The 11,642-nt window shown below is 42.2% G+C and overlaps 1 protein-coding gene and 1 pseudogene across 1 annotated transcript; both read right to left on the reverse strand.

The window, feature by feature from the left end:
- Positions 1-3,013: 3,013 nt before the first annotated feature.
- LOC111973935 (glial cell line-derived neurotrophic factor-like) lies at positions 3,014-4,352 on the reverse strand (annotated as a pseudogene).
- A 4,725-nt stretch (positions 4,353-9,077) lies between these two features.
- On the reverse strand, positions 9,078-11,362 carry LOC111974978 (glial cell line-derived neurotrophic factor-like). The gene is made up of 2 exons (XM_024003099.1): positions 10,523-11,362; positions 9,078-9,863 (listed from the first exon to the last, which is right to left on the reverse strand). Exons 1-2 carry the CDS (start codon positions 10,719-10,721, stop codon positions 9,364-9,366), a joined length of 699 nt encoding a protein of 232 aa, XP_023858867.1. The 5' UTR covers positions 10,722-11,362; the 3' UTR covers positions 9,078-9,363.
- Between the last annotated feature and the right edge of the window lie 280 nt (positions 11,363-11,642).

The following is an 11,642-nucleotide window of genomic DNA, read 5'->3' on the forward strand; positions in this document are numbered from 1 at the left end:
TCTAACGATCTGGTCACCTCTTTTGTCCCTGGACGTGTAATTATTTCCTCTGTTGTGTTGATGGGCTGAGTCATTGTGTCAAGGCCATGGGGATGGGGAGGGCTGGATCACTGTCAACAACACTACATCTCATGTTTTCTATTCCACCTCTTCTACACCCCTACATCTTCACCTCCCTTCATCTTCACCTCCCTCTTGTGTTGTCACTCCGTTCACATGAGCTTACCTGTTTCCTCCATCTGATAAGATTGGACTTCATTTGACCCTTCTCTCCCTTCTCTATTCTTCTTCCTACTGCTTTGAACATTATTTTAGTCCCTTTTGTGTGGTTTTTCTCTCTGGTCTAAAATAACACTGATGAAACAGCAACAATGCCGTTTGAAACGGCTGCCTCTGTGTAGACCCTTCTCTGTGTAGACCTTCTCTGTGTAGACCTACCTACCTCTGTGTAGACCTCTCTATGTGTAGACCTCTCTCTGTGTAGACTCCCTTTGTGTAGACCTCTCTCTGTGTAGACCTCTCTCTGTGTAGACCTCCCTCTCTGATGTAGACCATCTCTCTATGTAGTCCTGCATCTCTCGGTGTAGACCTACCTACCTCTGTGTAGACCTCTCTCTGTGTAGAACTACCTACCTTGTGTAGACTCTCCTGTGTAGACTTCTCTGTGTAGACCTCTCTCTGTGTAGACCTGCCTCTCTCTCATGTAGACCTGCATCTCTCGTGTAGACCTACCTACCTCTGTGTAGACCTCTCTCTGTGTAACTACCTCTCTCTGTGTAGACCTTAGCCTCTCTCTGATGTAGACCTCTCTCTGTGTAGACCTGCCTACCTCTGTGGTAGACCTACCTCTCTCTGTGTAGACCTACGCTCTCTCTGTGTAGACCTACCTACCTCTGTGTAGACCAATCAATCAATCGTATTTATAAAGACCCACTTCTCTCTGTGTAGACCTACTTTCTCTGTGTAGACCTCTCTCTATGTAGACCACTCTCTTGTAGACCTGCCACTTGTAGACCTGCCTATGTATTTGCAGAATGTAAAGTCTGGTTCACAGTACAGGGCCAAGCCGAGATGTACTGGTCTGGCCTGGTTACACATCCACCATAGTTGTTGGAACAGTGTTGGAGAGGACAATGTGTTAAGAAGATGTCCAAGCAGCGCAGTGCGATTCGGGTCGGCCCTACAGTGGGAATCAGGCGTACAAAATAATTGTTCAGATCAATATTATACTTTTAAAGGATCATAGCAAAGTCCCCAGTGGTTAGCATGCAGCCAGTTAGGGGATCAGACGTCACTGAACTAAACCCATTGAGGACTGTAATACCCAGTGAAGCAGCTCTCATCAAGCAGCCCTGTAGTATAATCCACAAAGCTTTTATCCTCACACACCGTGGTCATCAGTATCAGACATGACATAAGATTCCATAAGGAGTGGAGAGGCAAATGATTCATGGGCATCCATAGAGGGCAGTGGGCCCTGATTGGGGCACAGGAGTGATGCACAGCCCTGAGTCTAACAATGCAATGTCTAAGGACCGATTTGATAGTACTAACTGACCTCTGTTTCTCAACTGCATAAGGTTTACAGAGCTCAAAAAGGGAGGATCTGTACAGCGGGGATCTTAAAGGTGTTGTCAAACCTAGGGTGTAGTCATTCATCCAAACCCTTTTAAATTAGTTTGCTGGATAGACCTATTTAGTGCCGTCCAAAATATTTTGGCTAGTAGTTTTGGAAAATGTAGCAATGTGGAATTGGATTGTAGGCCTATTAGTGGTGTATTCAAAAGCATGGGAAGAGAGAGTGTTTCTCCCCTCATTCACCTATCATGTTGTTTAATGCACCTCTCTACAATCTGTTTCCACTTGCATTGATACATTCTTCAAACATGCTAGCCAGAAGATTCCTGAGTATTGATTACAACCAGCTAACGATTTTAAATGACTAATAATATAAAATGGAAAAGAAAAGTGATCTAATTTAAAGATGACATAGGCCTATGAATTAACATGAGTTGTCACCCATTGCGAACAATACAAAGTTATAAAAAAAAAAAAAAAATGTATAAAAAAAATAGTTTTGAGAACTTTGGTTCAGTAATACAACTTAATAAGATCAGCACACAACTCTTCAACCCTGAATAATAAAGAACACCTTCCCTTTTTTTTTACCAGAATAATATAATTGAAATTCAGACAAGCGCACTAGTCTAAACAAAAAAAGCACAAGCACACAACCTTGAAGACCAGAGCAGGATAGCAGGTCTCTTTTGGCTGGCATGGGGACTAATATGTTTTTTGATGATGATGTGGAACCACTATGGTTATATCGAAGTCGAGCAGGATGCGGGAGGACAATAATAGACGACACACGGCCATGTTAAACGGACTGGTACTGTACCCAGGGTGCAGTTTTTCCAAAGTTATCTGTGTGGATTTCGCACATCGGATAGGATTAAATGCATAGAAAAGAAGGGAGCCCACATTCAAGTCAACGATTTGTCCGTTCTATTCATTCTGTTTCTATGCATAAAAAAAACTGGGCCCAGGATATAGAATAGCCTACTCTCCCCAAAACTATAATATGCACTTTTATCCATGACTTAAACCTTTGGCACTTATCGAGGAAATGACATAGAAATAAATAACAAGAAGATAATTCCTTTATATATAAACTGTAATAAATAAGAATAAGTTAATTAATCTTCTCTAATATTGTACACAATGTAATTCAGTATTTGTTGTACATGTTAAGTCCATTGTCAGCATCTAAAACCATCCATAGAGTCAGTATGATTTTGACGTCATCAGTTAGTGGTGGGATACAATTATCAATGGAGAGGTTGGCATGCCTCCTAAATCATCCTATCAACAACAAAAAAGCATTGGTAGGCCCTTTCATTTCATGTACCTTCAATGGGTCTAGGATGGCCTCTACAAAATGTATCTTAGTTTTTGATCCAAGCATGTCGCTCTCACTACTATTGACTCTCTTCTTAGTGACACAGGTCGGAGGTCAAACACAGCCACACCTCCGGGCAGAATGCTTCTTCATTGTATGGGTACATCAAGTGGTCATCCCAGGAAGGACAGGTCATCGTCAAAGGCGACTGGTCGACAGCAAGCGTGAGCGGTGTTTCGGGCAGGAGCCTCTTGTTTTGGGTGAGGTTGTTGACGATTTTATCGTAGTTGGTTTCCGAGATCCTGCAAGGCCCGCTGCAGTACCGGAAGATCATTTCCTCGCTGGTTGATAACCTAAACCCAGGTCCGTCACATTAGGTGGATCTGTTTGAGCAGACAGCCTTGTCCTCTGCCCCCTTTCCCTCGTCCGCTCCCAGACCTCTCCCTCTGGTCCTTTTCCTCTGGTTGCTCCCTTCCCTCCTTTCCTTCTCTCTCGTTTCATTCGTATCCTTGAGCCCGTGTCCAGGTGTAACGAGCTCTTCAGTCTACTGATGGTGACTTTGATAGAAATCCACACATCCTCAAACTGTCTGGCTGAAGCTCATCCATGTTATCTGTCAGAGAGAAAAAAGAGCAAATTAGAGTCTGCGGTATATACTATGCACATCCTGAAAAGACTGGGTAACATACCTCATCCGCAGCAGTATACTACTTTTAAAACTTCTCAAGAAATTGTATAGAATTTATGCACACAAGTGGGAGAGGGAATTCCCATGAAACTACAATATTTTGTGTACCAATAGGCTACATGTATGTTCTTTGAGATATCCTACAGATTGTTGGTCAAATATTGTGCAATGAGCAGAATTCTCTTTTCAAAACTGGTTGAATGGCTATTTTAGAATGAATAGTAAATTGTGCAAGGGTGTATATATTTGAGTGCATCTTTACATCTGACAGAGAGTCGTGTGATTTTAGAGTTATTGACTGGTCCTGTCATCTGATAAGTGCACCTAGCGATACCTAGCTTTGGTCCAGGGTGTTAGTGCGGGAACTCAGGCCCTTCAATTGGTATTTTGTATTTATGTCATTGGAGTGATCTATTCAAATATTCTTGCTTCTGAAACAAATAACACTTTTTAAATGTGTAGTTCAAAACCAGTCCGACCAGAGGCAGGCCTATTGCAGCCAAGTCAGTGACGTGGCCTACTTACACAGAAGATTTAATTCCAGAAATGAGAATGTCTGAACTTACATTGTGTTTCTACAGATAGCTCTTCCTGTCGGCTGTTTCTGGACTTTTGGTTGAAAAATATACTGAGATGCATTGGCGGGAAGTCATGGAGACTCTCTGAAGCGCGTGTTCTTTTTGTGGACTGTCGGTTCCGGAGAGGGCTCGTATGTACGCTGCTCAGCAGCACGAAACAGGTGTATAGGGGTGTCCCAAACTTCATTGTAGAACTTAGTCCAATTGTGGAACCTGCCCTGGGTCAAAGAATTCCCGTTGGAACATAAATACCGAGTAAACATTTTCCCTTGGCGATAAACCTATGGGTGATGGTTATCCTCAATTTATATCAGGTCCATGCCAACTTTTTAAGATTCTGATACAAAATAAATATGTTTTAGAGTTCAATATCTAAAATCCATTGACAGATTTAACAAATTAGGATAATATAGAATTTTCAATCCAATTTCACGATGACAACCTGTCCATGCGCTGCGAAGCGACCGTTTTTTTCCTAAATTCCAGATGTCAGTCACTCTACTACTCTACACTTCTACAAATTGTCCAATAATAACTGCTTGGCATGAAGAATAAAACATCAAAACTGGTTAATAAGCAAATGTGCCATGCAACAGTAAGACCGAAAGTGCCATGATTGTTCGAGAACTAAGAATGGAATCAACTGGTAGCCTATGCGATGTCCAATGCGAATTATGTCCAATGAAGAAGAAAATGCTTCATCTACACCATAGTTTGTGTTTAGTAAAATTCCATTTGTTTAAGGCTTTCTCAAGGTAGGTAAACCAGTTAGTGTGAAGTAAACTAGCTTCGAGATTAGTGTTGGTGGCCTCATTGTTCAGAATTCCGCGCAGCTCCTACTGGTCTTGGTGTTGAGGGAGTCAACGGGTGGAGCAGATTTATACAGTGGGTTGGGGAGTGCTGACGTCTCGTAATCCCGCCTCTCTAGTGTGCTGCTCTCCGCACCATCTAACATGAGAAATGGCCCAACATACTTTATTGAAGTAGATTGCAGTGGTTGTCTTCAAGAGAAATACAAGACCGTAGGCAACTGTATTTATGAATCCACTCTCAAAATGTGTGTTAATATGATGTGGTTGCAGACATCGGATTAAAGAAGAGACTCATACTCCAGTTAGTTTAAAGATGCATATTACACATTTCCTGGAGATACTATGATTTTGCACTAAAGGCCTATTTTACAGTTGTTTTGAGGTCATTTAGGATTTAGCATTTAGGATATCTTTCATTTCACATTGATTACTGTGCATGGTGTTGCTGCCATGCTGTGTTTGTTGTCTTAGCGCTCTTTTTATGTAGTGTTGTGGTGTCTCTCTTGTTGTGATGTGTTTTGTCCAATATTATTTTTTTATTTTTTTAATCGCAGCCTCTGTCCCTGCAGGAGGCCTTTTGCCTTTGGGCAAGGCTGTCATTGAAATAATATTTTAGATTCTTCAAAGTAGCCACCCTTTGCCTGATGACAGCTTTGCACACTCTTGGCATTCTCTCAACCAGCTTCATGCATTTCAATTAACAGGTGTGCCTTGTGTTAAAGTTAATTTGTGGAATTTTCTTCCTTCTTAATAGTTTGAGCCAATCAGCTTTTGTGACAGGTAGGGTTGGTATACAGAAGATAGCCCTAATTTGATAAAAAGACCAAGTCCATATTATGGCAGAACAGCTCAAATTTAGCAAAGCGAAACACGACAGCCCACCCCCCCCATCTGATGTTATCATCCTCCCACTTCATGTTTGAGGTCATTTTTGCACATTCTTTGTCTTTTCACACATTGACGCATGGCAGCGTCAGAGAGAGCCAAGTCTACTGATCATCAACCATTTTGTCCTGATTTATAGAAATTGCCGTTTGTATCTGAAAAAGCTCTTTTGAAATCCCCCCCCCCCCAGGGACAAGGAGTGTGTTTTCGCTCATACATGTATTTAGCACCTGCTTCGCCACCAGCTGTGTTCTGTTACCAGATAGCAGTTGGACTGGGTGTCTAGGTTCAGTCGTTGGGTATTGTCCTTCATTTACAAGTGGCCTACGATACCCTAACAATAGTCCGTGGTGTAGCTCATCTAACGATCTGGTCACCTCTTTGWTCCTGGACGTGTAATTATTTCCTCTGTTGTGTTGATGGGCTGAGTCATTGTGTCAAGGCCATGGGGATGGGGAGGGCTGGATCACATGTCAACCACACTACATCTCATGTTTTCTATTCCACCTCTTCTACACCCCTACATCTTCACCTCCCTTCATCTTCACCTCCCTCTTGTGTTGTCACTCCGTTCACATGAAAGCTTACCTGTTTCCTCCATCTGATAAGATTGGACTTCATTTGACCCTTCTCTCCCTTCTCTATTCTTCTTCCTACTGCTTTGGACATTATTTTAGTCCCTTTGTGTGGTTTTCTCTCCTGGTCTAAAATAACACTGATGAAACAGCAACACTGATGAAACAGACAATGCCGTTTTGAAACGGCTGCCTCTGTGTAGACCTACCTACCTCTGTGTAGACCTGCCTCCCTCTCTCTGGTGTAGACCTACCTCTCTCTGTGTAGACCTACCTCTGTATAGACCTCTCTCTGTGTAGACCTCTCTCTATGTACCAAGACAGCCTACCTACCTCTGTGTAGACCTCTCTCTGTGTAGACCTCTCTCTGTGTAGACCTACCTACCTCTGTGTAGACCTCTCTCTGTGTAGACCTACTACCTCCGGTGCTCTGTGTAGACCTCCTTTGTAGACCTACCTTTGTGTAGACCTCTCTCTGTGTAGACCTGCCTCTCTCTATGAGACCTGCATCTCTCTATGTAGACCTGCATCTCTCGGTGTAGACCTACCTACCTCTGTGTAGACCTCTCTCTGTGTAGACCTCTCTCTGTGTAGACCTGCCTCTCTCTATGTAGACCTGCATCTCTCGGTGTAGACCTACCTACTCTGTGTAGACCTCTCTCTGTGTAGACCTCTCTCTGTGTAGACCTGCCTCTCTCTATGTAGACCTGCATCTCTCTGTGTAGACCTACCTACCTCTGTGTAGACCTACCTCTCTCTGTGTAGACCTACCTACCTCTGTGTAGACGCAATCAATCAATCGTATTTATAAAGACCCACTTCTCTCTGTGTAGACCTACCTTTCTCTGTGTAGACCTCTCTCTATGTAGACCACTCTCTTTGTAGACCTGCCACTGTGTAGACCTGCCTATGTATTTGCAGATAGTAAAGTCTGGTTCACAGTACAGGGCCAAGCCGAGATGTACTGGTCTGGCCTGGTTACACATCCACCATAGTTGTTGGAACAGTGTTGGAGAGGACAATGTGTTAAGAAGATGTCCAAGCCAGCGCAGTGCGATTCGGGTCGGCCCTACAGTGGGAATCAGGCGTACAAAATAATTGTTCAGATCAATATTATACTTTTAAAGGATCATAGCAAAGTCCCCAGTGGTTAGCATGCAGCCAGTTAGGGGATCAGACGTCACTGAACTAAACCCATTGAGGACTGTAATACCCAGTGAAGCAGCTCTCATCAAGCAGCCCTGTAGTATAATCCACAAAGCTTTATCCTCACACACCGTGTCATCAGTATCAGACATGACATAAGATTCCATAAGGAGTGGAGAGGCAAATGATGTCATTCGGGCATCCATAGAGGGCAGTGGGYCCTGATTGGGGCACAGGAGTGATGCACAGCCCTGAGTCTAACAATGCAATGTCTAAGGACCGATTTGATAGTACTAAACTGACTCTGTTTCTCAACTGCATAAGGTTTACAGAGCTCAAAAAGGGAGGATCTGTACAGCGMGGGATCTTAAAGGTGTTGTCAAACCTAGGGTGTAGTCATTTCATCCAAACCCTTTTAAATTAGTTTGCTGGATAGACCTATTTAGTGCCGTCCAAAATATTTTGGCTAGTAGTTTTGGAAAATGTAGCAATGTGGAATTGGATTGTAGGCCTATTAGTGGTGTATTCAAAAGCATGGGAAGAGAGAGTGTTTCTCCCCTCATTCACCTATCATGTTGTTTAATGCACCTCTCTACAATCTGTTTCCACTTGCATTGATACATTCTTCAAACATGCTAGCCAGAAGATTCCTGAGTATTGATTACAACCAGCTAACGATTTTAAATGACTAATAATATAAAATGGAAAAGAAAAGTGATCTAATTTAAAGATGACATAGGCCTATGAATTAACATGCAGCTGTCACCCATTGACACAGCGGTTGGAAACAATACAAAGTTATAAAAAAAAACAAATAATGTATAAAAAAAATAGTTTTGAGAACTTTGGTTCAGTAATACAACTTAATAAGATCAGCACACAACTCTTCAACCCTGAATAATAAAGAACACCTTCCTTTTTTTTTACCAGAATAATATAATTGAAATTCAGACAAGCGCACTAGTCTAAACAAAAAAAAGCACAAGCACACAAACCTTGAAGACCAGAGCAGGATAGCAGGTCTCTTTTGGCTGGCATGGGGACTAATATGTTTTTTGATGATGATGTGGAACCACTATGGTTATATCGAAGTCGAGCAGGATGCGGGAGGACAATAATAGACGACACACAGGCCATGTTAAACGGACTGGTACTGTACCCAGGGTGCAGTTTTTCCAAAGTTATCTGTGTGGATTTCGCACATCGGATAGGATTAAATGCATAGAAAWAGAAYGGGAGCCCACATTCAAGTCAACGATTTGTCCGTTCTATTCATTCTGTTTCTATGCATAAAAAAAACTGGGCCCAGGATATAGAATAGCCTACTCTCCCCAAAACCCTATAATATGCACTTTTATCCATGACTTAAACCTTTGGCACTTATCGAGGAAATGACATAGAAATAAATAACAAGAAGATAATTCCTTTATTATAAAAACTGTAATAAATAAGAATAAGTTAATTAAATCTTTCTAAATATTGTACACATTGTAATTCAGTATTTGTTGTACATGTTAAGTCCATTGTCAGCATCTAAAACCATCCATAGAGTCAGTATGATTTTGACGTCATCAGTTAGTGGTGGGATACAATTATCAATGGAGAGGTATGGCATGCCTCCTAAATCATCCTATCAACAACACAAAGCATTGGTAGGCCCTTTCATTTCATGTACCTTCAATGGGTCTAGGATGGCCTCTACAAAATGTATCTTAGTTTTTGATCCAAGCCATGTGCTCTCACTACTATTGACTCTCTTCTTAGTGACACAGGTCGGAGGTCARACACAGCCACACCTCCGGGCAGAATGCTTCTTCATTGTATGGTACATCAAGTGGTCATCCAGGAAGGACAGGTCATCGTCAAAGGCGACTGGTCGACAGCAAGCGTGAGGCGGTGTTTCGGGCAGGAGCCTCTTGTTTTGGGTGAGGTTGTTGACGATTTTATCGTAGTTGGTTTCCGAGATCCTGCAAGGCCCGCTGCAGTACCGGAAGATCATTTCCTCGCTGGTTTGATAACCTAAACCCAGGTCCGTCACATTYAGGTGGATCTGTTTGAGCAGACAGCCTTGTCCTCTGCCCCCTTTCCCTCGTCCGCTCCCAGACCTCTCCCTCTGGTCCTTTCCTCTGGTTGCTCCCTTCCCTCCTTTCCTTCTCTCTCGTTTCATTCGTATCCTTGAGCCCGTGTCCAGGTGTAACGAGCTCTTCAGTCTACTGATGGTGACTTTGATGAAATCCACCACATCCTCAAACTGSTCTGGCTGAAGCTCATCCATGTTATCTGTCAGAGAGAAAAAAGAGCAAATTAGAGTCTGCGGTATATACTATGCACATCCTGAAAAGACTGGGTTCATACCTCATCCGCAGCAGTATATACTTTTAAAACTTCTCATAGAAATTGTATAGAATTTATGCACACAAAGTGWGGAGAGGGAATTCCCATGAAACTACAATATTTTGTGTACCAATAGGCTACATGGTATGTTCTTTGAGATTATCCTACAGATTGTGGTCAAATATTGTGTCAATGGAGCAGAATGTTCCGTTTTCTCTTTTCAAAACTGGTTGAATGGCTATTTTAGAATAAATAGTAAATTGTGCAAGGGTGTCGATATATTTGAGTGCATCTTTACATCTGACAGAGAGTCGTGTGATTTTAGAGTTATTGACTGGTCCTGTCATCTGATAAGTGCACCTAGCWGATACCTAGCTTTGGTCCAGGGTGTTAGTGCGGGAACTCAGGCCCTTCAATTGGTATTTTGTATTTATGTCATTGGGAGTGATCTATTCAAATATTCTTGCTTCTGAAACAAATAACAATATTAAATGTGTAGTTCAAAACCAGTCCGACCAAGAGGCAGGCCTATTGCAGCCAAGTCAGTGACGTGGCCTACTTACATAGCAAGATTTMATTCCAGAAATGAGAATGTCTGAACTTACATTGTGTTTCTACAGATAGCTCTTCCCTGTCGGCTGTTTCTGGACTTTTGGTTGAAAATATACTGAGATGCATTGGCGGGAAGTCATGGAGACTCTCTGAAGCGCGTGTTCTTTTTGTGGACTGTCGGTTCCGGAGAGGGCTCGTATGTACGCTGCTCAGCAGCACGAAACAGGTGGTAAGGGTGTCCCATAACTTCATTGTAGAACTTAGTCCAATTGTGGAACCTGCCCTGGGTCAAAGAAATTCCCGTTGGAACATAAATACCGAGTAAACATTTTCCCTTGGCGATAAACCTATGGGTGATGGTTATCCTCAATTTATATCAGGTCCATGCCAACTTTTTAAAGATTCTGAATACAAAATGAATATGTTTTAGAGTTCAATATCTAAAATCCATTGACAGATTTAACAATTAGGATAATATAGAATTTCAATCCAATTTCACGATGACAACCTGTCCATGCGCTGCGAAGCGACCGTTTTTTCCCCTAAATTCCAGATGTCAGTCACTCTACTACTCTACACTTCTACAAATTGTCCAATAATAACTGCTTGGCATGAAGAATAAAACATCAAAACTGGTTAATAAGCAAATGTGCCATGCAACAGTAAGACCGAAAGTGCCATGATTGTTCGAGAACTAAGAATGGAATCAACTGGTAGCCTATGCGATGTCCAATGCGAATTATGTCCAATGAAGAAGAAAATGCTTCATCTACACCATAGTTGTTGTTTAGTAAAATTCCATTTSGTTTAAGGCTTTCTCAAGGTAGGTAAACCAGTTAGTGTGAAGTAAACTAGCTTCGAGATTAGTGTTGGTGGTCCTCATTGTTCAGAATTCCGCGCAGCTCCTACTGGTCTTGGTGTTGAGGGAGTCAACGGGTGGAGCAGATTTATACAGTGGGTTGGGGAGTGCTGACGTCTCGTAATCCGCCCTCTCTAGTGTGCTGCTCTCCGCACCATCTAACATGAGAAATGGCCCAACATACTTTATTGAAGTAGATTGCAGTGGTTGTCTTCAAGAGAAATACTGAAGACCGTAGGCAACTGTATTTATGAATCCACTCTCAAATGTTGTTAATATGATGTGGTTGCAGACATCGGATTAAAGAAGAGACT

This window comes from Salvelinus sp. IW2-2015, linkage group LG15 (assembly GCF_002910315.2).
Source record: "Salvelinus sp. IW2-2015 linkage group LG15, ASM291031v2, whole genome shotgun sequence".
In the NCBI taxonomy this organism is placed as follows: domain Eukaryota; kingdom Metazoa; phylum Chordata; class Actinopteri; order Salmoniformes; family Salmonidae; genus Salvelinus; species Salvelinus sp. IW2-2015.